We start from the raw sequence: 26,209 nt of genomic DNA on the forward strand, positions 1-26,209 counted from the left end.
TTTATTATGGATGGATATTGTAGGTACAGAAAATGCAAATCAGTTCTTGAGCTCTTCTTATTTGACACTCATTAAAAAAATCATTCGATTAAACATAAGTTGAACACTAGCTGGATGAATTCAATCCTTAGGATCATTTCCTCTTACTTTCTATTTTATACCTACCTCGGACAACTCAAGTCCTTTCCTTTTCCTTTTCATTTCCAACTTATTCAAAAGACGTGCGTAACTAACTAATTACGTAATTATCATCTCAGCTCCATCTCCCAAAATATAAAAAAGCTTAGCTTCGCTGGTCATATCTAATGAAAAGTTCCATGCCATGCCCCAACATTCCTGGTAAAATATCGTCACCTTCCTGGTCTGGTTGTCTCAGCAAAACTACCGGTAAAGGAAATGACGTCTACGACCGCGAATGGCCTTCCTGTAGCCGGCTGTCGGGCGCGCTGTGTAGGGCCAGGACACTCGCTAGTCGCTGTCCTGTGTTTCACGACAGATCTTGCTTCTTCGAAATGAGCATCATACTTAAAGCGAGTTTTTAACAACAAAGCTGGTAATTTATGCAATGCTTCCTAAGTTGTGCTGAAATGTCAGATTGATGTGAATTATGAACTGACGGATTGAATTGCTTGCTGCGATTGCTTTCAGTGTATCTTTCATCTCTCCCCTAAGGTTTTTCGCGAATAACTCGCGTAAAAAGCGGACGATCGCGACGAAACTTTTAGTACCCTCGCATTGATCAATTTTACACCTACCCTGAAAATTTCATGACCCTGACCCCAATGACCTTTGACCTGTGACCTCTTTTCCGTGACCATGTTTGGCCGAAATCGCGATTCGGCGTATGTCGGCTCGCATTAGCCGCGCGTTTGCAAGCTTTTCGTGGTTTCAAACGTTCAAACATGTGATTTGATGTTGCTCCCATGCATTAGTGGGTGTCAAGGTCACCTGAAGGTCAGGTCAGGTCATTGACCTTTGGTGACCTCGGTTCACTTTTTCGAGTTTTACATGTTTCCAGGCTAGTTTTTGGAGCTGAATTCGAATTTAGCAACCATTTGAACATTTACGAAGTAGTTTTCAGGTGCCTTCGTAACATGTTACGAAGCTGTCAGAGGCGGATGACATGGGTACTACGAATACCCGTCACGACCCCTACCGGTTGACCTGACCTGACCTGACCCGACCTGATCTAAACGCTTAACGACATCATCTGTGATCAAAACTAACACGATATTCGTGATCAGCACCCCGGAAAACCCCTTAGCAGCCACGCTTTACGACTTTCTAACAGGTCCCGATATTCCCGATTTTTGGGTCATTGACCCGACCTGGAAGGTCAACCGATGACCTAGGACCTTAAAATTGGGTACCATTGGCTTCCTCTTGTGACGGGCAACACGCTCGTTTTTCCGCGAAGCTCTAGCTCCATCAGGGGCCAAACGCGAGGGGGGGTCGTATGTACCTTGTGCCGTCGAAGGACTCAAATTATGGCCTGTGCCGGCGAGGGTTAAAGAAACCAAACCGTCATTGGAAATGAAACCTATAAACGTTTTGATCTTATTAGGCGAAATATTCATTAATGAGTCATTTATCAGTGCAGCATGCTTGAGACGTTCAGAACATTTCAGGCCAGTTGTAGTTGCGCATAGGTTACGCATACCTGAACGAGATGAAAAATAAAAACTCGTAATTGTCGAGGTTCTGTCGAGGTCATGCAGTTTTGAAGAAAGCTGTCACACCGTCAGCTCCCATGTGTTACGAATGAGGTTGTGGCTAGTTTCCTGCCACCAGCCAAGACCAAAACACCATACGTCACCGTCAATGGCCGGAGGTTCAGAGAAAGTACCGGGCGTGGGTGATAATCTACCGGCTGAGACGGCGGGGCAGATTGCTGGGGAGGGCGACTATAAACATGATGGATAGTTACATCAAGCAGAGGTTGCTTGGAGCTACCGCACGCACACATTTTCGGCGAATGATAGGCCAAGGATCTATCGCGTGCTCACAGAACAAAAATATTGAATAAACGGATGGAGACTGCAACTACGTTTATGACAGTATCACCACTACGAGGCTACGGGCATTGAAGCCACATCAAGCCTATACATAGGAAGTCCTTTGATGTCCTTTTCAGATGATCAGTAGGTACAGGCCCAACCACAACAATTTTCCTCTTATGTCGTACACCATACACGTGATAAAAACCAGCATGACATCAAGTAGCTAGCGAAGCACCGCCGCCCTCAGCCTACCGCCTTGATCCCCGCTCTGCAGCAAACCCGTCCGACAGCCCCATGAACCGACCACAACGTGCCATCGGCAGTCATCCAACTCTGCTAATAGCTTCTCTGCGGGTGAACGCCCGCGCACGGGCTGTCGGCTCGGGAGGTCGGAGTGACCCCGGATGGATCCGCCGGTGACCCCTGCGCTCCCACGGTCGACGCTGCGGGGGAAGGGGGGGGGGAGAGGATTTGTGCTATGATATTTGCTGAGTGTGGTATGCGTATGTGTGTTGGGGGTGGGGGAGGGGGGGATCGAAGCCGCGTTAGGATGTGCTGAAAGCTTTCAATACGATGTGTTACAGCTTGTAGGTTAATTTATTTTGTAGTTCAACTGCGGTTGTTCCGTCTGCTAACTAATCGGCGCAGAGCCCTGATGCATGGTGCTGTCGTTTTAGCTCTGTGGCGTGGCCGGGCTAATCGATATAGGCGAGTTCGTGACCGGTCTCATAATTGGAGACGGCTGCTCTGACGAACATCGCATGCTACACAGTACACACTCAGATCGCAAATTTCAGACTATTGTCGTTCAAACGATATTAAAATTGGCATTGCCGAGTGGCAATTCACGTAGCAAACCCTCTCAATCTTTCATATCCCAGCTCACGTGCTCTGCACCGATGGCGGTATGTCCAAACTTCTCTTCACTCTCCTCTGTCCCAATCGCTCGTCGCTCCCGTCGTCACTGGCCGAGCCTCCGCAGTCCACTGCCCGCCGCCGCCGTCACCACCGCCGCCGCCACCGCCGCCACCGCCGCCGCCGCCGCGGGCGGTAGGTGCTCGTTCCGCCTGGCCGGTCCGAGCCGCGGCGGTGGGCGAACGACGACCACAGTGCAGTGGAGGGGCCCCAAACGGGAGGATAAATGATACAAACCCGCTACAAGGAAGACGGGAGGATGAAAAATATTAAACGGAAAGTGGACTTTGATTCTGTTCTTTGATGATTCATTGGAAGGTCGTTCTGTAGAAAAGTATGAAGCGGGATAATGACAGACCATGCCTCATCATATTTAATAAAATGACTAGAAGAGCTCAAGCTATACGATGGTGCTATACTTTATATACGTTACATATGCAATGCCTGAATTGCTTGGTTTGACGTGACTATGCAATATAGATTTCGAAGTTTCCGTATGCGTGGCTGTACTTAGATACTTGCTCTATAGTTTGGCTGTCGAGGACACGACATCAGGGTCAAGATTACTTTACTACATCAGGGTCAGTTGCATGCGTTCCGGCATGCCTGCACTCAGTCTAACCACACGACGATGTGAACCCGGCCAAAACATTTCCTCTGCGCATTCCGCTACTGCCGCAGTGCCCGGGCCACCTCGTCGGTGAACTGCCGTTTTGGAGAGCTGTGTGGTGCGTGCTGCCGAGGGACGGACACCCACTCCCTGGTCAAACTAACGGTGGGCGTGTCCGCCGAGCCGTGACCGCCACGGAGGGCAGAGGTTTGCCGTGAAAACTCGGCAGCACGGTAGCGACACAGTCGTGATCGTTTACGGACTGTCGGAGGTGGCGTGGAGACCGTGGATGTGGTTTTCGTGGGACGTGTTTCACTGCAGTAACGAGGGAGATGCGTGGGATAGGCACAGCTTTTGTCTCAGATGAGCTACAAAGCTGGTGGTAAATGTCCTCGTTTGAAGCAGCCATTGTTCGTGAACGAACAAATGCGAAATATTATCAGCCATGTATTTTCCGATGGAACCCTCGCAGCTGTACTTATTGCAAAAAGAAACTTGACGGTAGACGTACGTATGGCGGTTAGAACTTTCCCGAAAAACTACAGTCGTTGGAAAATACACAGCATTTAATGTTAAAAGTTACATCTTGTCCAACGACAACATTTGGAAAGCCGTCTGGAAATGGCAACTAATGGCACCGTATCACGACGACATCTAACTGACAGCAAAAATGATTGCTGTCTTGAATCTTGATTGCATGACGCTATATTTTTACATTTTCGTCGCACGCACGCCAAACATATGTAGTTATAGTAAACATACACGTCGAACAAATTGCTGAATTTTCTCATACACTATCAATTATAACGGGCGTACATCGTGTGAATAATATCAGCTCGTTAGGGCTTGCCTACTGGTGAATCGCTGTCATTTCAAACACTACCACATCATGTCGTTTAGAGTGAATAACTACGGTGACGTTAGCCCACTGAACAGTGAACACTGAACAGGGGCCGGAGAACAGGTTGAACGCGAGCGCTTCGTGTCGCCGCCTGGCGCGGCAAATGGCAGTACCGTGCTAACTGTTCGAGCACGCCGCTAGCGAGGAGGAGGAAGCCGTATTCAAGTGTTTTACAGTTACACTATGGGAAGGCTACTGGCTACGTCTCTGAGACGCAGCTCTAGCGCAGCTAACACATTGAGGGGCGGTATGAATGAGGCTGGTGGGAAGCAACAGCAGTGGGTCGAAGAGATCTCCTAGGATGTGGACGGAATATGAGCAAATAATAAAGCGCTGCCATGGGTTACGATGCGGACAACAGGTGGGTACAGTCGTGTACAGGTTGATGGTCCTCTACTCTTTATCCACCGGGTTCCTATGGCTCAGCATTGGCAGCAGCCGCCTGGTACCGATAGGCTGTGCCGCATGACCCGAAAGTTATGCGGCACAGTCTACCCACGCCGTTTGACATCGGCTCGGGTCGCCGGGTGGAGCGCTTTGTAGACCAGCTGTTGCGTCAGACCAGCGCGGGGGGGGGGGGAGGGGCTCGTCTCAGTGGTTGGCGTGGGCTGGCGAGTGGTGTGGGGCGTGTTGGTCGACCGTGGGGGCTGGTCGGGTGTGTGTGGTCACTTCCTGGACCTGCATTGCACATTTTGCGTCGCTTAACAATTGCATTCCTGTTTGATAAGCACAATGCACGAAAGACCCAGCGAATATAATTTACTTTACTTGTGCATTGTGCAAAACGTGATTTGGCACGGTATCGAGGCAACCATAGGTCTTGTGCCTATGCATGATATTTAGGCAATACGTTTATGAAAACGGTAGATTGATACTGGATGTCAATTCGTATGCTAAATGTCGGCACGCATTAAATGAATGAATCAATCAATCAATCAATCAAACAATCAATCGACATGTATAAAACCGTAACCACTAATAGCAATCAAACCATCCTAACTCGGAAAAGCAGCCGGAGCCCTGATGAGGCTCGAACCGGGACTCCACACTGTAAATTTTGCCTATGATCCATCATCATCCCACCAAGCTAGAGTGACCGGCACCCGACCCCTCAAAAACATTAATTGACTTTGCCGCCGACCTCCCGGCCCCGCCGCCCGCCCGGCCAGACTTTGTCCCGGCCATAGCCACCGTCCGGTGTAGCTCAGCGTAGGAGTGCGCGACTGTCAAACTGACCGGTAGTGAGGGGCCCGGTTCGAAACGCTTCGGATGCTGGATGTTTATTTCTCGTTGGGAGGCTTTGCGTTTAGTCCACTTTTCAGAAAGATCAAGATCATTTGGTGACTGACCTGTTTTCTTTCTTTGCTGCAATTCATGAGGAGACCGTATGCACCCTTACCTGTCCTTCGGCACCCCACTTGGGAGATGGGTGGTTGCCCCCCCCCCATGGGTTTTGTGAATATATCTAAAACGAATTTTTGGAGGGGGGATACGATCGGTTCTATGCGACAAGTGACCACACACGCCCAGCCCCAGGTCCGCCCGCTCACTCCCTCCCCATATCACCCCCTCCCCACACCACACTCCAGCCCGCCTCATCCACCGAGCCGAGCAATGACGAGCCTCAGCGCCCCGGGGCGCGACCTGTCAGCGAACCGGCGGGGACGCGGGCCGGCGGTTGCGTGCGCCGCGGGGGCAGGGGCGCGTCCAGGCGTTGGGGACTGTAGGGATGTAGGCATTTCGTATTGGAATTTCGCATTAATGTAAACGTATGCTGTAGAAATGTAGAAATTGTAGGGATGTAGGAATTTCGTATTAATGTGAACATATGCTCGTAGAAATTGTGTGAACGTTGTTCGTCCGTTTGTTCCTTATGTAGGGATGTAGGAATTTCGTATTAATGTAAACGTATGCTTGTAGAAATTGTAGGGATGTAGGTATTAATGTGAACGTTGTTCGTCCGTTTGTTCCTCCGTTGTGCTCGCGTCCGCGTCGAGGGTTAAATCGTGGAGGTCAGCGTGACGGTAACCAAGCGCCCCGGTTGGTCGGCCTTAGCCTCGGGCCGGCGAACGGGGGGCGTTTCCACCTCGAGCCCGGTACATAAGCACAGCGAGAGGAGGAGTCGGGGCTCAGTGTTGGCCTGCCGAAGTGCTGTGCTGCGCTGTGCCCGACTACTCTTCTGCTGCTGGCTCTCCTGGCTCGAGGTAGGTTCCCGTCACGCAGGGATTGTCGCGGGCTCACGGACATCCCTTAGTTAGGTTAGGAGCACTTGGGTGGAGGATTAGGTAGTTTCGCGCGTCATTTGTCGTTAGGGTATTGTAATAGAATTTAAACAACCGAACACCAGTAATGCCCAAAAGTCTCTCCTTTATTCACAAAACTCTCCAAACAAATTTGCACGTACAATTATTTCCGCGTGGAATAATTTCACGCACTTCAATAATCATACCACTTCTGACACACGCCCCTCTGATCTTCAAGATCACTAAAACGCACACACACAAAATATCAAAAACATTATCTTCGGTCATAAAACCGCGGCCAAATCGTGCACCTTAATCGGTCAACAAACCGGAGCACTCGCCGCTCACCACCCGGGCACCATCACCGGGCACCATCGCCGGTCTCCAGCACCGGTCTTCATTACCGGTCTCCAGCACCGGGCTCCATCACCGGGCTCCTCCAGCACCGGTCTCCAGCACCGGGCTCCACGACCAGTCACCATCACCGGGCTCCATAACCGCGGTCTCCAGCACCGGGCTCCATCACCGGGCTTCACCACCGGGCTCCATCACCGGTCTCCATCACCGGGCTCCATCGCCGGTTACCATCACCGGACTCCAGCACCGGTATCCAAACTGGACAAAATCGAATCGATCGTTGGTTCGTTGTCGTGTCTTGCCTCTTCGCCATTTTTAGCTTTCTTTATCTTCCCTGTCGAATTTTCCCTTATTTATACAATACCGTAACTAGACCGAGATAAGGCCGAAATAGCTTGTAATAGAATTTAAACAACCGAACACCAGTAATGCCCAAAAGTCTCTCCTTTATTCACAAAACTCTCCAAACAAATTTGCACGTACAATTATTTCCGCGTGGAATAATTTCACGCACTTCAATAATCATACCACTTCTGACACAGGTATTGATAGGGTAGTACGCGGAAATTATATTGTCATCTCTCTAGCAGTCCTTTATTATGTTCGGTATTTACAATAAATGGGGTTCGAATTGACCAGATGCTTTTGGAGACGGGTTGAGTCGGAGGAGAACGGAGTTTGAGCGGAGTCAGATTCACTCGGTACCTTAGTTAGTCATCATGGCTCAGGAGCTTAGCTCCAAACCCACGAAGGGCGCGCTAAAAACCGCGTGTGCTCCAAAATGGCGGAGTTATTCACCTGAACCACGATGCATAGTTTAGTTCAATTAGATTAGAGGACAGTGGCTCGTGTGGCAGACGGGGTAAAGGCTGGTGACGTCCCGGCCTAACACTGCTCCTGTAGAGTAACGTAGAGAACCGGAGGGGAGGCAACGAAGGGCCTACAGGACCGGCCTAAGCCCCCCTCACATAATGGTGCATCGGCCGGGAAAGGGGGGCTTAGGCCGGTCCTGTAGGCCCTTCGTTGCCTCCCCTCCGGTTCTCTACGTTACTCTACAGGAGCAGTGTTAGGCCGGGACGTCACCAGCCTTTACCCCGTCTGCCACACGAGCCACTGTCCTCTAATCTAATTGAACTAAACTATGCATCGTGGTTCAGGTGAATAACTCCGCCATTTTGGAGCACACGCGGTTTTTAGCGCGCCCTTCGTGGGTTTGGAGCTAAGCTCCTGAGCCATGATGACTAACTAAGGTACCGAGTGAATCTGACTCCGCTCAAACTCCGTTCTCCTCCGACTCAACCCGTCTCCAAAAGCATCTGGTCAATTCGAACCCCATTTATTGTAAATACCGAACATAATAAAGGACTGCTAGAGAGATGACAATATAATTTCCGCGTACTACCCTATCAATACCCTAACGACAAATGACGCGCGAAACTACCTAATCCTCCACCCAAGTGCTCCTAACCTAACTAAGGGATGTCCGTGAGCCCGCGACAATCCCTGCGTGACGGGAACCTACCTCGAGCCAGGAGAGCCAGCAGCAGAAGAGTAGTCGGGCACAGCGCAGCACAGCACTTCGGCAGGCCAACACTGAGCCCCGACTCCTCCTCTCGCTGTGCTTATGTACCGGGCTCGAGGTGGAAACGCCCCCCGTTCGCCGGCCCGAGGCTAAGGCCGACCAACCGGGGCGCTTGGTTACCGTCACGCTGACCTCCACGATTTAACCCTCGACGCGGACGCGAGCACAACGGAGGAACAAACGGACGAACAACGTTCACATTAATACCTACATCCCTACAATTTCTACAAGCATACGTTTACATTAATACGAAATTCCTACATCCCTACATAAGGAACAAACGGACGAACAACGTTCACACAATTTCTACGAGCATATGTTCACATTAATACGAAATTCCTACATCCCTACAATTTCTACATTTCTACAGCATACGTTTACATTAATGCGAAATTCCAATACGAAATGCCTACATCCCTACATAATACCCCCTGCTTGGCTAGGGGGGAAAAATTCCCTTACTCCGGGGGCGGGGCGAAGCACGACACGGTAGCATGGTTCTCGCATGGCTCGGCAGCTGTAGGCGCGCAGGCTGATCGCCTGAGTGTTCGCATTCGTTGGCGTGGCACAGGGCCGCACGCGGGCTGGTGGCACGGGCAGCGTGCGAACGGTCACTGTGGGGCACACGGCAACGGTTGTTCGACCGCTGTTGGAGGTGGCGTGGGACAGCGAGGTCCCGAGCACTGCACGTCACTGCGCGCGGGCTGGCGGCACGAGGAGTGTCCGAATGTCCGCCGGCGCGGCAGTGCGCTGAGCGGGCACGGCTCTGTGTCCGACCGCTGCCTGAGGCAGCGTGGGACAGCGTAGGTCCAGGCACTGCATATCACTGCACGCGTTTGGCGGCACGAGTAGCGTCCGAACCGGCGCGGCACAGGGCAGCACGCGGGCTGGTGGCACGGGCAGCGTGCGATCGTTCGCCCCTCCGTGGGGCACCTGGCAACGGTTGTTCGACCGCTGTCTGAAGCGGCGTGGGACAGCGAGGTCCCGAGCACTGCACTTCACTGCGTGCGGGCTGGCGGCACGAGTAGTGTCCGAATGTCCGCCGGCGCGGCAGTGCGCTGAGCGGGCACGGCTCTGTGTCCGACCGCTGCCTGAGGCGGCGTGGGACAGCGGAGGCCCAGGCACGGCCTATCACTGCACGTGGTTGGCGGCGTGTCCGATTTTGCACCGGCGCGGCACACGGCAGCGCGCTGAGCTGGCACGGCTGGTGTCGTCCGACCGCTGCCTGAGACGGCGTGGGACAGCGTAGGCCCAGGCACGGCCTATCACTGCACGTGGTTGGCGGCACGGGTAGCGTCGTAGGTCCAGGCACTGCATATCACTGCACGTGGTTGGCGGCACGGGTAGCGTCCGCTGGTGCGCCGGCGCGGCACTCGGCAGCGGGCACGGACTGCCGCTGGGCGCGTGAGCTCGGCCCTCAGGTAGGCGGTGACCGTTGGTGATCGGTAGCTTTTACCACCACGAAGATCGCACACGGCAGCGCAAGAATGGCGTCGTGCGGGCCGCAGTCGTGAGCAGCAGCAGGCCGTGGTGTCCGGCACTCCGCCACAGCCGGCCGCGGACGCCCGTAGCAGCACAGGTCGATCGTAGCAGCGCTCTGGAGTGTTCGCTGTTCCTCTTCAGCGGTGTCCAGCCGGCGTACGGTGCATAGCGGCAACCGGCCGGGCTGGTCCGCTCATCAGCCCTCAGCTGACGCACACTGCAGCCACCGGCCGTAGTTGACCAGCAGCTTCTCAGTCGTCGCGCCTTTACCACTTCAGCGCCGCGGGCTGTCGCAGTGTCTCATCCGGCGCCATGTGTAGTCGTGACACCTCCTTCAGCGCCACCCTTAGCTATGGCACCTCGCTCAGCGCCACCTTTAGCAGCAGTGCTTTCTTCAGCGCCGCCTGTAGCAGTGGTACCTCCTTTAGCATCACCTGCAGCAGCCATGCCTCCTTTAGCACCACCTCACTTCAGCTGCAGTCTCGGCGCCTGCTTCAGCACTACATTCAACAGCGCCTTCAGCGTTTCCACTTCAGCACCGCGGGCTGTCGCAGCGCCTCATCCGGCGCCATCTGTAGTCGTGACACCTCCTTCAGCGCCACCCTTAGCTATGGCACCTCGCTCAGCGCCACCTTTAGCAGCAGTGCTGTCTTCAGCGCCGCCTGTAGCAGTGGTACCTCCTTTAGCATCACCTGCAGCAGCCATGCCTCCTTTAGCACCACCTCACTTCAGCTGCAGTCTCGGCGCCTGCTTCAGCACTACATTCAACAGCGCCTTCAGCGTTTCCACTTCAGCGCCGCGGGCTGTCGCAGCGCCTCATCCGGCGCCATCTGTAGTCGTGACACCTCCTTCAGCGCCACCCTTAGCTATGGCACCTCGCTCAGCGCCACCTTTAGCAGCAGCGCTTTCTTCAGCGCCGCCTGTAGCAGTGGTACCTCCTTTAGCATCACCTGCAGCAGCCATGCTTCCTTTAGCACCACCTCACTTCAGCTGCAGTCTCGGCGCCTGCTTCAGCACTACATTCAACAGCGCCTTCAGCGCCATTTTTTCAGTAGCGGCGCCTCCTTCAGCGCCCCGTCCCGTCGCGGCGCCACATTCACTTCAGCGCCACCGTCGTTGCAGCGCGTATCGTGGGCGTCGCGACACTGCGTCGCGATTGATTCCGGCCGCTGTACACCGGATCTGCAGTCGATGTGCCCTGCGATCTAGTCTCGGGCGCAGCGTCCTCTGCAGGCGCAGCGACCTCAGCTGCCGTCGCGTCGTCTGTAAGTGCCAGTTCGCCAGTACGCCGTCGCGCCGCGGCGGCGCTGTCATCCAGTCCCGAGGCCGCAGCAACCGGTCCAGGGATCGGGACCGGCGCCGCCCCACGCAGGCGCCGTGTCGCCGCGGTGGCCAGCAAGGTGCGAGTCGCCCCGCTGCGCCCCGCGTTGTCCCCAGGTGTGCCGATCCCTTCCCGTCAGCTGCTGGCCCGGTAGTGCTGCGGGTTGCCATCTGTTGGCACACTAAAATACTCATATAAGCGTGGTGCCACACTAGGGTCCCATACATATACGGCCATACACATACACATACAGACCTACATACCTACATCCAAACATATACAAATATACCTACATAACGATTATCCAAATGTGGACGCAGTCGGGACACTAAATGTCCGAACGAAAAACCGATATTCATTCACCTGAGGTTGACACACACATACATACAGCCATCCCCACATACAGTGTTAGAAACAGAATAGCTAGACGTCGAGTCGGGATTATGGCGCGCCTGTCTTATAGTGACGCTATAGTCGCTTGTAAATGGAGGTCCCCTCAGGATAGAGAAAAGGTGAAATATTCCCAATCGATACTAGCCGCGACGGCCTAGCAAAATGGGGCGCCTCTGGATGGACAGGTGGCACATCACTGCCGGGGTTTTAGTCACTGCTGCCATCGCGACTAGTACGACCGATCTGAACTCCCAAATAGCCATCCCAATTTGTCAGCTTTGGCGACGCCGAAACCCGATTTTACATTGGCTGAGTATCCAAGACACTAGTTAAACCAATTTACAGAATGGACTGCGCCATTATAGCCTTGTAGGGGATTCGGGAAAACCCGCTTGAAATCTCTAAAATCGATTTAAACGTGTCGTGGAAACGCCATTTGTCGTTGATACGCTGTTGTAGCCAAAGCACCCATACAAACCATACCAGACCAATAACGACGGGTGGTCTGTGTTTTCGCTAACCGACGTGCTGTGTCGCATACCCACCTGGCAACGGGAAGGGGGTGAAGAAACATAAGATAGGAGGCGCGGAGATGGACGGGTAGTCGGTAGAAGGTCGTGACCGGGCTATTGTGTAGCCAGAGTAGCGTGGGATACACTCCATACCACTGTAGTCACGCACGAGGAATGAGTGTCTGACAGGTCTAATGAGTGGATGTGTTCTGTCGAGGATTTATAGAGTGGGGTGCGCGGCCGGACCCGGGTTTCGGGTAGCACCGCGGCGCCAGGCGGTGGACGGACGGCACGTTTTAGCGCCAGGGGAGAGGAATGGCGGTTCGGGGACGTTAGTTGTTCTACGTGCACTGCGCTGGCTACATCATGTCGGTGGCAGAACAGTGTGCTGTGTGATGATCGTAGTATTGGCGGCGGGTGCGGCGTTTAGTGGTTTGTTCCACTTGGTGTACCAGGTCAGCCAAGACGTGAACGCTTTGGTAAGTTGCCTAGTAGGGTCGTAGAAAAGTAAAAATTACAGCTCGCATGAACTTGATGGATCATTTGATGGTGTGGTGAATGACGGTTCGATTTTGTTACATTGTGATGAGTGACTGCTGTTCGGGCGTTCGCGACCCTACAGGGACACTGGTGTCCGGGGAGTAACCGCGCATGATTTCCCGTAGACAAACGCGTTCAGCCGGGTCGAAGCGCTCATAGCCAGTATGGTACCGCCGGGGTCCGATGATAGCCTGGAAGAGGCCATCGCCAATCAGACGGGACGCCTGGTGGAGGCCGTTCGCACGGCCTTAAAATACTAGCAGGTGAGTGGGGAGAAAGGCGTCGTGGACTGACCGGCTAAGTTTTATGCTAATTTAAAGACATTATTTCCATGATGAAGGGACGTGTTGGTATGTCACGTCGATTTCACTACTTTCAATTGCTATTGCAGTAACACCGTATACGGTAGAAGGTGCTTGTTTTGTTGACGGTGGTCTTTATTCCGCTAGGTGCGCAGACGCCGGAGCGGCAGAGGATGTCGGAGACGACGCCGGTGCGGTGGGAGAACCGCATCCAATTCTGCGCGAGTTTTTTTTTTTATAATGAAGAGCGTTCTGCTGTATACGCTCGCTGCTTTTCGATACCGGATGAGGAGCGTGGTGTTTGGAATTTATTGCACAGCATATTCAGGACTAATACTTGACACTGCAATTGCAAGATACAGAATATACGTTAAGGTTTGCCTTGTTGTCTGCGCTATGGTGGGGATAGCCCTGCAGCCATTCGCGTCCGTCTGGACCGCGAACGCGAGCGCCGAACCGGCACCTCGGGGTTGTGTCTGGGGGCGAGGGCCCGCCTGGGAGAGGAATCTCTAAACTCTGCAATTTGGAGCGGGGTAGGCGAGCGCACCGGGACACTGGCAGGGGGAGCGAACGTAACCATAGGCATGATCTGGGGCGCGGTAGATCGTCGTCTGGGCAAGTAGCACCGACGCCAACAGCAGCGTCCTAAACAGCACAGCATCATCACTAGGAGTGCTAACACGACAACCGTCACCAGTGTGCCCGCGTGTGGGGCCACTTGGTTGTTGTGCATGAAGTGAGTAACAGCATTCTGATTTACTTCAGTTTCTATCTCAGTCAAATGCGATTTAAATTTGTCAAGGGGCATGGAGAGATGAGATGATTTATCTAGGGCGGATTTAACCAGTTTGATAATTTCGTCATGCTTCGCCGTGGCTTGGAGCGGGGATTGGGTGATCCAAAACGAAGCATTGTAATGTTGCCTGACCAGGTGGTGAGTACCTGGCAGCGCATAATGCCTGTTATAAGTGGAAGTTGCGGGTATCTGCACCTGCCCTGACACCCCTCGGCAGCCCTTTGGCATTAAGACATGCCCTCCACTCGGATGCAATGTAACCGGAGGCGGTCCATTTTTGGGACATATGAAACGCAATATTCCAGACATGTTGGGATCGTAGCTCCAAATGTTACCTTTTAAGTGCCTGAAAAGACTATTGGCGTTTAACTGTACTTTCGTCCTGCATTGTTGTGGCAGCGGTCCCTGACAAACGTTTCTGATAACTGTGCTAATTTACGATGGGGAGTAGCGTTGGGGGGCTGTCCTCTGGCGCAGAGGATAGCGCCTTGGGGGCACTGCCGGGGGTTCCTGCGAGGGTTCCTCGTCGCTAGATAACATCTCGTGGGCCGCGTCCGATAAGAATAAACCGTCTGTAGAAGGCAGGGAAATGGTATCGTAGCCGTCACTCTCCGGTGGGGGCGTACTGGCTGGGGCATCACTGCTCTCGTCCGGGTTGAACTTTGCGTTAGTCCCTTCGGCTCTCGGAGACCGTGTGCCCTCTCGTGGTTGCCCCGGGGTTTGGCCGGTTTCAACCAATGATCTCCCAATTTCTCCCTCGTCCCAATCAATTAGTTCCGATGCCCACGTATCTTTTTCTGGTGCGGCGTTTGTTTCCCCACTTTCGAGTTGGAGGTGGATATTGGAGCCCTCGGCCGTAATGTGCTCAGTGAGCTCTTGTGTCGCTGTCCTTTCTGTGGACTTCGCTTCAGCTGCCTCCGAGTGGTGCAGCTTGATGCGATCAACATGTACTAACTGTCGTTGTTGCGTCCCCTTTTTCTCGATTAAATAGTTAACATTGCCGAATTTCTCAATCACTACATATCCTGGCTGCCAGAACATGGCCAGTTTCCTTTTGTCACCTGCGGCCACTTTGGGGGTATACAACATCACCTTTTGACCTATGCTGATATCTCTTTGACGGGCTTTGGAATTGTTTCTCTCTCGGTTTTGCGACGCGGTTTTCCCCATCCTCAGTCTGGCCTCTGCGAATGCTAGATGAGTGCTTTGGAGAAGTTCTGCGACGAACGGTGCGTAACCGTTCCAGGTTTGCGGAGGTTGGTTCAACAACAAAGCCTCTGGTGGCAGCGCCGGGTGTCTGCCGTGCACTAAATAGAAGGGTGAATACCCGGTTGAAGAGTGCACGGACGAATTGATTGCCATCTGGCATGCCGGTACATACAAATCCCAATCTGTTTGCCCCTCTGATACATATTTGGCCAATATATCCGAAATAACCCGATGCGTGCGTTCGACCTTTCCCTGGCCCGCCGGGTGATAAAAAGTATTCGTGCGGGCGTCAATGTTCAAAATCCGATACACTTGCTTCATCACTTCTCCTACAAATTCCTTTCCCGAGTCAGATACTATTTGGCAGCACCCGTGGCGGAAGAATATAGATCGGGTCAATGCTTCCGCCACGCCCTTTGCCGTCCTATCTGGGAGAGGGATCAGCTCCACCCATCGGGTGAAACAGCAGATGGCCGTCAGCAGCACCGAGTTTCCTCTATCTGTCACGGGTAGGCCGGTCATGAAATCGATGCTTACTTTTTGAAAAGGTTTTGTAGCTTGGTAGTTTTCTTGAAGAGGAGCTTTTCCTTGAAATCCCGCGTTACGCTGTTCGCACTGCAGACAAGATTTTACATGACGGTACGCGTCTTCATTCATGGACGGCCAGAAATAATGAAGTCGAATGCTCGCTATCATTGACTTAGCTCCCCTATGCCCCCCCATGGTCCCCTCGTGATACCCTTTTAGTACTAAGTTGCGCCAGACTTGTGGTACCACCCTGACTGTCCGTCCCAGAGTTTGGCACGTGAGAAGTCCCTCTGGGGTCAACCGAAATTGGCGGTACCGTATTGGCCCCTTAGCGTTATGGTCATCCTTCATGCCCTTCGTGATGTTTTGAATCTCCACGTCCCTCTTCTGCTCTTGCAACCATTCCTCTAGGGAATGGGGCAAGAGTCCCATCTGCACTGCACACACGGGCTCCTTGGCGGCGTCCAAATTAATGTCAGCCACCAGACCCGCCTCCTGTTTCAAGGTCTCCCAGGAGACGCGGGTGAGTCCATCGGCGTGAGTGTTTTTGTTCCCAGGGACATGGCAAATTGTAAAATCAAAGTCCAATAGGCTGATGGCATCCCGTGCCAGACGTGCATTTGTGGTTTTAGGGTCCTTTACCGACTTTAGCAGGTGAGTAACGGCCGTATTGTCGCAGTACAGCATAAACTTTCGTCCTTGCAAATACTTCCGGAACTTATCTGTGATCGCAAATACGGCCGCCATCGACTCGCGCACATAAATGGGCTGACATGTTTCTCTGGGGGTGAGCACTCGGCTGGCATAGGCAATTGGATGCGTACCATCGGGGAAGACCTGCTGCAGTACCGCACCAATTGCTTTGTCACTGGCATCAGTGTATACCTCGAAGGGATATTTTCCTGTGAAGTCAGGGTACCGCAAGACTGGTGCGCTTGTCAGGACGGTTTTTAATGTCTGGAATGCTTCCTCACACTTGTCGTCAAATAAGAACGGCACATTTTTCTTCAATAGGTTGAGCAATGGAAGCGCAATTTTGGCATAGTTAGTCACGAACCGCCGGTAAAAGGCCGTGATTCCCAAGAACGCTCGAACCTCGGTTTTGTTGTTTGGAGTTGCTATCTTGGTAATGGCCGATACCTTGCTATCGTCAACACGAATACCCTGGTCCGAGATGACGTGGCCTAATAATTTGATTGATCGGTGGAAGAGCTGAGTTTTGTTGGGTTTGTATTTTATTCCGTGCTGTTTCGCCAATTTGAACACCTCCATTAGCACGTGCAAATGATCCGTTTCACTTTTAGTGGCGCATATTAGGTCGTCTAAGTAGCATCTAACTTTCCCAGTGGCTAGCATGGGGGCGTAGACCTGGTCTACTACTCGCTGTAGGGTTTCACTTGCCCCTTTGAGACCCATCAGCACCACTCGTGGCGTGAAATCGCCCAGTTCTGTTGTAAATGAGGCGTATTTGGCACACTCGGGGCGTATCCTTAGTTGCCAAAAAGATTTTGTCATGTCCATAGTTGAAAAGAATCCCCTGTGTCTGCCCAAATCTTCCAATACCTGCTGCATGTTTGGCAGCGGGTACCGTATGGGTTCGGTCACCTCGTTTAATTTGACGAAAGATTGCACTAGGCGATATTGGTCAGAGGCTGTTTTTGCGCCGGGCTTTTTGACTAGCAATACGGGGGACCGGTAGCCGTCATAGGCTGGTTCGATGATACCGTGCTTGAGCATGAGCTCCAGTTGGCGGTGCAGCTCTTCGCGCTCCGCCTCCGAGCATCTGAAGGGACGGCAATATACTGGTGACGAGTTCGGGCGTAAGGTTATGGTATGGGCCGCGATTTGGACTTGGCCCAAGTCGAAATCATGGGACGCAAAGATGCTTTCATATTGGCACAATAGCCTCTCTACCTCGCCTTTGAGTTCAGGGCGGAGGTGCTTCAGGTCGAATTGCTCCAGAAATTTCTCGCGACTGGCCCACCGACCTTGCCACTGTAGCTCTTCAGTGGTATCGCTTGGTACCTTAAGGGCGCTTAGCTTTGGATTTTCAAAGGTGACAGACGCCACGGTTCCCTCATACTGAATGGTGGTTCCCAACACGGTTCCTGCCGGAATGTCAACTGAGCCATCAGTTGGGTTCTCAATCGCAATTTGAAAGTATCCCGATTCGTTGGTCTCTCCGCACATTGCATTAACTTTGAAAAGGGTTTCCTCGCCTTCCTCTTGATTCACCGGCATGAATTCCACCACCCGACTTCCCTTTCCCGGGTGGTCAGTTTTTACTGTGACCACGGCACCTTGCCGCGGTTCCAGGGTCAGTGATCGAACAGTGGCCACGGCACGTGGCCCGTTGTAGTTTCCACTGCGGGAGGTAAAAGGATTTTCTGGTTTCCCATCTGTACGCAATTTTCCGCCGCACGTAAGATCATGTTGGTTCTGCGTATAAAATCAACACCCAATATACAGTGGAACGGTATATCGGATATGATCTGAGTCGCCATGTCCGTCGTTTTGTCCCCCATGGTTATTGGTAGCACCGCTTCCCCTAGGTGGGGCAGGGCATTTCCGGTGACTGAGCGCAGTTGCACGGCGGCCCCCGGACGCAGGCTTGGTTTGTTTGTTAGTTGCTCCCATGCGTATTTTGATAAGATGGTCACTGCCGACCCCGAGTCGACCAATGCAGTGAATCTTGTTCCGTTTACCGTCACTGGTATGTGCGGCAATTCTGATTCCCGCTGCATTATGTTGTTCACCTCAAGTCTGCATAAGGGAGTCGCAGCCCTTTCCGCCCGGTTAGCATCCGGCACCGTCTCAGCAGGCGGCTTCAAAGACGGTGTTGTCCGTTTAAAGCCGGCCCACTCGTATGTTGCTGAACCATGGGGCGTGGCTGCCGGACTGGGCCCGTGTTACGCCACATGGCTCTAGGTGGGAAGGCGCCGGTCGGCCGCGGGGGCCGCGCCAGATACCCCATGGGCCGAGCTCCTGGATACGGCATCCGGCTGGGGTACGGAACACCGCCAGTAAATGAGGGGCCATGCGCTAGGCGTGGACACTGTCTCCACAGGTGGGATCCTCCACAATAATAGCAGCCTCCCCGTGGCCCGTATTGCATCTGGCCAGGCATCATCGGTGGCCGGACTATCGGGTACTGGGGCAGACGGGGCCGGTAGTCAATGGCATTAACCAGCTCCCCAGCGACACCCGGTTCCTCAGTCTGATTCTGTTCTGACGGATACGTAGGCACGGCATAGCCATCGGTGGGTTCAATCTGATAAAACTCTTCCGGATACCCTTCCACACCATATCCGGTCCAATCAGTGTTCTCCTCTCCCATCCAGACCTGCTGTGAGGCGGGCGCGATCAACTGATCCCGGATCATTTGGGTCGTTTCCGCCATGTACGCAGTTACCGTGGTTTGCAGCTCGGCCATTTGCTTTTGAAGGTTGGACACGGCCGCGTCTGCACCACTGGGGTCGCCTGTTATGGCGTTTACTTGCGCCCCATATCTTTCCCTCTGAGCCCGGTCGAAGTTCTCCTTTTTAGACAGCTCCACCACGGCTTTTTCCAAATTTTTGATGTCCTTCAGATTTAGGAATTCGAGAAGTTTTGGTCGTAGTCCCTTTTGGAAATGCTGATACACCAGTGTATCGGCTATCTCCTGGCTGCTTGGATCCTGCGATTGCAGGATTGTTGGCCATAATTTGATTGCCAATGTTTTCACTCGTTGGGCATACGCCTGAACGCTTTCTTTATCCCCCTGTCGGCAGTCAGCTAGACTCATTAGTGTAGACAACGAGTCCACAGGGCGGCTGAATCGGTCGCACAGGGCCTCGCTGAAGTGCTCCCAATGCATCCCCAGCATAGGAGACTGGAGACTGAGGCCCCTGCTCTCCATATACGTCCGGTAAAAGGCCTTTGCGGCTCCCTGCAGTCTCATGGGCATCACCTGCATCAAATCCTTGTAGTCTAGATTGCCAAGGGTCAACGCCCCTTCGGCAGACTCGATAAAGTCACGTATGGTGGGACCTCCACGCTCCTCCCGGTCAGGGTCATAGCTTAACACTTCCCGCAATGCTCCCATGTTTTTAGGGCCAGATTGAGGCAACTGCCCCATTGGTCTCGATCCGTGGCCTTGGCCTTGGAAGTGGCGCACCCGCGCCCCGGCACCCAAGCCGTAACCCGGGAGCGGCATCCTCGGTCGCGCTGCCAGACCCGGGGATTGACCCGTGAAGTGCGTCGGCGGTGGTGCGGTGGGCCGCATATCCATTGTTGGTTCGGTTACATTTACTAGGGTTGACTGATCAGTAGCAGTATACGGGCTGTATTCATACACGTGTTCTTCCTCGTTCCGTTGGGGCAAGTCGGGTTTTTCAGCGCCCTTATCAGATGCAAGTTGAGGAGGGTCTTGAGACATCTTGGGATAATAGTTCGTGCACAATCACGGTACTCACTCTCAAAGTGAAGCCGTCACCAACCCGTGGAGCTCTGAGGGGGTGTCCAACGCCCGACCGCTCGACTCCTGGCTGTCTGGTGCCCTTGTGTCAGCAGTCTCTGCGAGAGGAGATAAATGCTTCAGAGTTCTGGGTGTTTGCTACAGCATGAGTCATTGTAAGTGGCCCGAAAAGAGTAGTTGGCCTCGGATAGCCATCCTACAAAAAAAAACCCTCGCAGCGGTGATGAAGAATCGTTTTCTTTCCTCCTTTTTTTTTGTATTCCTCTCCGCGGCGAGGCCGGCATGTCTGGAAGCCAAGGCCGTCCCGCCTAAACATCTCACTGGTCGCAAAAAAAAACGTCGAGGGCGGCCTGCTGGCCGTGCCACCAGCGGCTGGAAGGTCACAACATCACTTCCCGTCTGTCTGGGGCGGTTTTTTTTTGTTGTTGAGTTTTGTTTACCGGCGGGCAGCGGCCCCCTGACGCTCACGTCGCCTGATATTTGGTAACCGGATCAAACTGGAATTCTACTTTGGTAATGCCGCTTTAGCTCTGAGCACATATAACATTAGTACTGGATTGGAAACAGGATTCCGGTGGCTGCAGTAAGAGGCCGAAAAAGGCCGAAAACAGAACCGAATATTTCGTGCCCAGACTTCGATATCTTCTCACACAGGCAAAAAAAAAAAAATGGTTTATATGAATGAAACTTATAATGAAGCAATCTAGCCGTGCTCGTGTTTATTGCTGCATTTTTGCATAATGGTAACTTATTTTACTAAACGTTACTGGTTACACTTTCCTCACCGTGGTGAGGGAACGTGTGCCACTGATTTGATTATAATGATTTCCCACTCTCATCCACAAAAAGTACTTGTACATGGGAGTTTGATCTCTTTATTTACATGCTAATCGACACCAGTCCTGTCACAACGAACCATCCAAACGTCACAATTCAAACCAACGTCACAAAACACCCCTTCAAGTGTCACTTCGCTTCGCCTGCCCTCCCAATTTCATCAGCGACCTTACTTCCCCGCCTTACATCTTCTTGACCCTGCTGAGCTTTGGCCTCTTCTCGCTCCTCAATCGGGTTGCACCTGGGGTGCAACCCGATTACCGCTGGGGTGTCTGCTTCCTGACTTTCGATGGCCAGCACTGTCTTGAGTGTCTGCCTCACTTATCAGTTACCATGTTTCCACACTTTCCAGCAAATAGATTGAAAACCGTCGCATACATCTCTGGAAGGAGGCTCCTAAGGACGTCGTGGCTATCATTGCAAACGACTTCCGGTCAGTTCGACATCCCGGTTTACGACTATCTTCGTCACTTCTTGGTTGATCGCAGACCAGCAGCTGGTTCCTGTTAGCTTCCGTCTTCGCAGTTGCCTCCAAATATGGCAGATCCTCACGGTGAGGTCGATGTCTTCCTCGTCTTTCTCTCTCTCTCTCTCTCTCTCTCTCTCTCTCTCTCTCTCTCTCTCTCTCTCTCTCTCTCTCTCTCTCTCTCTCTCTCTCTCTCTCTCTCTCTCTCTCTCTCTCTCTCTTCTTGCACGCCACGCGGCGGGCCCCCTAGGGGGAGGGGGAGCACGTCGACGGGGGGTTCGGCGCGCCCCACTCCTCGGAGAAACTCCGTGATTTTATTGGCCGGCTCCTGGAAGATTTCACGGAGTGTTGGCGTGAAACCCCAGAGCCGGCCTCGGGTGCGGGAGCATGCGGGACACTCCGTTAGTAGGTGCTCGACGCTATCGGGCTCGGAGCAGGCAGGGCAGCGGTCGTCTTCCGCCAGCTCCAGCCGTAGCAGCGTATCCCGGGTGAGTGGCGAACATCCGGTACGCAGTTGGGAGACCGTGACCGACTCCCAGCGCGTCATCTCGTCGTGCCCCGGGGTGGCAGCCGGGAACGGGTGGGCGTCTCGGGCGCGGGCGCGCGCCATCTCCACGGCGTGGCGCCTGATCGCTCCGCGGGCGCTGGCCAGGTCGACGGCCACCCGTGCCTGGTCTTCGGTTGCGGCCTCCGCCGCCAGGCGGTCCGCAGTCTCATTCCCAGTCACTCCCGCGTGGCCCGGGACCCACTGGAACACGATCTGGTGGTCACCGTCCTCCAGCTCGTGGATGAGGCGCCAGACTTCGGTGGCGAGAGCCGACGTCTGGGCCTCCGGGCCCCGTCGCAGTAGCTGCAGGCCTGACATGGAGTCGGTGAAGTCGTACCTCCAGCGGCGTAGCCCCAAGACAGATCAGCAGACTGGCGGAGGCACCGTACTTGTTACGCCTGTTGGCCGAGCGTGCCAAGGCGCCAGAGCTGTGTCCCAGGGAGGACTTGGCGCTGTCATCCAGGTCCTCTATTTCAGGGGATTTCGCCACCGCGGCCACTGGCTCCTGGATGACAAGAGCACCATCCTGCTGTCGCTCCTGCTGTGATGCTGATGGTGCCATTCGGGCGGAAGCGTCGGCGGGGCTGAAACGTGACCAGAGACCACCATCTGAGGCCCTTAGTTCGAATTCGGAGTACCGCTTCATTCTCTAGGAACTGTCGGACGCTCGACCAGTTGTAGTTGCCACCTGATAGCTGACATTGTCATTCGTGAAGAACGCATCGGTCTGGTCCTTCATAACCTGCTTCTGGTGTGAGTGGCGTGCGGATGCCATGGCTAGTTTCGCTGGCCGCTCGTGCACAGGGGGCATCGCGTAATCCACGCTGGTCAATACTGACAGGACTGCGCCGCTCTTGAGCCGACGGCGCTGTCTCTGCATGCCGGTGCGAAATGACCGATCATCTTCGAAATCTTCCTTTCTGAAATGCAGCTCACACATGCAGCGGAATAGTCCTGATTTCACTCAGCCCGGTCACGGTGACCCATGGCACCAACCCACTGAGCCCGTAGAGATGTTTCGGTGAGAAAAGCGAATAGGTGGCATGTGAGACATCTCCTGTTTTAATCTTTTGTTCCTCTTGGTTGGTTGGGTTGTAGCCAGAACGGCAGTTTTTTACCGCTCATTTCCCTCCTCCATTGTTGATGTACCTATCCGTATGTAAGGCTTTGCACCACACTTTTTTTTCAAAGGAAAACACCACGCATTGTGCCCTCTAAATAATCAAATTAAAAGTGAAATACTTTAATTTTTTAAGCAAATGAAAGTAACATTGGTAGCTTCGATTTTAAATGCAAATGACAAAACGACAAAACACAAAAATGACGATTTCTTGCAATACACAACACACAAATTATCCATCCAGCAGCACGCGAGAATCCCATTTTGGCGCCGTCGCATAAAAACATTCGGCCTCTTACTGCAACTGCCAATATTCTGTTTCCAATCCAGTACTACTGTTATCTGTGCTCTGAGTAAACAACCGGCGGAATATTTTCTAGTACTTTCAGCTTCAGTTTTGGGTATAAGTCAGATGAATTATATACATATTAATTGCTGTCGTTATTCGTCACCCGTAAGCCCTGTATCCCTTTGAATGCTTATTCGTCTCTCGACTTCATCGGGGCGAAACAGGGATGCTTAGGTAATAACTTCATTCGATCGGATGATGTCGGATCTGTACAAGCTCCGTGTTAAAGGAAATGCCCCTTTTTTATAAAAAAAAAACTATAGTATACTGTTTATTCTTGCCCAAGCAATTTTTACCATCCCATTTGTTTGTATAACTACATCATTAACGTTTAGAAATCTCCTCAGCCATGCCCTACGTGACGCAACATCACGCATGACAATGGAGTTACAAAGTTAAGTACCGAATATGGCTGAAGGGTGCGCGTTGCGCAGTAGCTGGTGCCTCATTTGTCGCTAAGGCAGTAACAGCGAAGTTTCCTCACTGTCGTGACGCAAACCTTGATGCCATGGCCGATCCGATAAAAAAAAACGTCCTACCAGCCGCAAAAAAAACCCCATCGAGAGCGGCCTGCTCGCCGTACAAAAAGTGGCACAAAAAGTGGCGAGTGAAAGCACAAATGTGGAGGTCACCACTTCTCACCCCGTCTGTCTCGGGTGTTTTTGTGGTCGCCGTTCTCTGTTAACTGGCTGACGCGGCTCTTTGTGAAAAGAAGGATCGACACAGCATCTGAATATACCGTTTTGCTCCAGACGCGAATCTACCTAGTATAATTCAATTTAGGCATGCGCCAGGAGCAAACTTGTTTGTCTCCGGCCGCGGGAAGAACTAATTTTCTATGCTTCCGAAGCATCCGAGGGATCTAACCTAGTGAATTTTAATTTTCATTTTAATCTTCGACAACCAACAATATCTAAATCGTGCGGGGAGAAATCTTTGTAAATCACGGTAATCGCGGTAAACTAAGCGTCAATTATAAGAAAGATCATCTCTCTAGAAACGAATGTAGAAGCTCTATATTTTGTGCAATTAATCCTTAATTTCGTGGGTACTTCAAGACATAACAAGGTTTCAACTTTGAACAGACTTTGATTAATTAAGGACACTTTTGTAAACGTCAAGTAGGAATCGTGTCGCCCGTTTCACTGCAATGCTTATGTCAGATTAATCGTTCAATCTTTCGGTCCACTCGTAATTCTCAGAGAGTCACCTAACCGTATCACAGAAGCATTCTCCTCTTTCACTCAGTTCACACACTTACATTCGCACCTTTCACTCTCACTTTCAATCACCACACAAGCATACAGACTGACTAATTCTCATTTTTGATCCGATCTCACCTCTCATTCTACACTCTTACTCCCACACAGTTGCATTCTCCACACTTTAACTCTCACATGCCACACCTTTTTTTTTCTCACATGCAATTTACACATCCTCAATTCCAGACAGTCACCCTGCACATTCGCACTTCACACTCAACCCTATTAGCCGTTTCCACGACGGGCATTTTGGCGAATGAACATTTATATCTAACCAAATCTGTACCACATCTCCTTTACAGCAAATATATTTAGGTAATATTTGGAATTTATGACAAAGAAGGCAAGAAATCAATTAGCGCTACTTTAGCTAACAGCTACGAAGAAACAACTTGAACCTAATTTGATCTAATCTGCATCAATTATGATCAATCGTGAACCAAATGTATACCCGATGGCCGTCGTAAAAACGGCTATTGTCAACTATATCGTATTTGCTCATTCACACAGCATATTTGCAACTCGCAAGCTGCATTTCGGTTTTCTTAGTGTTGCTATTTTTATTGCAGTCATCGCAAACTTTTGCCTATCAATTTTGGCTGCTGGCTTGGCTCGTTTGTTCCCAGAAGTTCGGATATTGAGCGGAGTAAATTGAATAAATTTAGAATGGCTCAATCGACCGTTCTTTCAAGATCAATTCGGTGGGGGCGTCTAACAGCTGCAGCCGTCTGATTTACACAGTTTAAGATTTACAAAATCACGTACTGAGCAAGCGCACTGGATTTACAGCAGGCCGTTTCGCCAAATGCAGTTTAAGTCTTACGTTAGCGGCGTATCCTCATACCAGCAAGAATGAAAAACGTTTTTTAGACTTACTGTTAGCCGTTTGTTTAAACAGTTTAAGATTTACAAAACCACGTACTAACAAGCGATTCCGGCGACTTTACGGGCAGGGCGTTTCACTAGATAATGCAGTTTAAGGCTTACGTACCTAATGGCGTGCCTGACACCTACCGGGAGAAAAACGTTGTTCAGCCGAATTTCACTTGAAAGAACGTTCCCGGCCGATTAGCACCATTATGTGAGGGGGGCTTAGGCCGGTCCTGTAGGCCCTTCGTTGCCTCCCCTCCGGTTCTCTACGTTACTCTACAGGAGCAGTGTTAGGCCGGGACGTCACCAGCCTTTACCCCGTCTGCCACACGAGCCACTGTCCTCTAATCTAATTGAACTAAACTATGCATCGTGGTTCAGGTGAATAACTCCGCCATTTTGGAGCACACGCGGTTTTTAGCGCGCCCTTCGTGGGTTTGGAGCTAAGCTCCTGAGCCATGATGACTAACTAAGGTACCGAGTGAATCTGACTCCGCTCAAACTCCGTTCTCCTCCGACTCAACCCGTCTCCAAAAGCATCTGGTCAATTCGAACCCCATTTATTGTAAATACCGAACATAATAAAGGACTGCTAGAGAGATGACAATATA

At 52.2% G+C, this 26,209-nt stretch overlaps 1 protein-coding gene and 1 long non-coding RNA gene across 2 annotated transcripts; one reads left to right on the top strand and one right to left on the bottom strand.

Annotated features, from left to right (window-relative positions):
• Positions 1–12,395: 12,395 nt before the first annotated feature.
• Positions 12,396–13,505, top strand: LOC122363569. Its single transcript, XR_006253389.1, has 3 exons — positions 12,396–12,795; positions 12,982–13,119; positions 13,306–13,505. It is a non-coding gene; the product is annotated as an uncharacterized LOC122363569 (long non-coding RNA).
• A 3,817-nt stretch (positions 13,506–17,322) lies between these two features.
• Positions 17,323–22,559, bottom strand: LOC122363592. Its single transcript, XM_043333053.1, has 3 exons — positions 22,387–22,559; positions 21,743–22,334; positions 17,323–17,367 (listed from the first exon to the last, which is right to left on the bottom strand). Exons 1-3 carry the CDS (start codon positions 22,557–22,559, stop codon positions 17,323–17,325), a joined length of 810 nt encoding a protein of 269 aa, XP_043188988.1.
• Between the last annotated feature and the right edge of the window lie 3,650 nt (positions 22,560–26,209).

Source organism: Amphibalanus amphitrite, unplaced genomic scaffold (assembly GCF_019059575.1).
Source record: "Amphibalanus amphitrite isolate SeventyFive unplaced genomic scaffold, NRLGWU_Aamphi_draft 000628F_arrow, whole genome shotgun sequence".
NCBI lineage: Eukaryota > Metazoa > Arthropoda > Thecostraca > Balanomorpha > Balanidae > Amphibalanus > Amphibalanus amphitrite.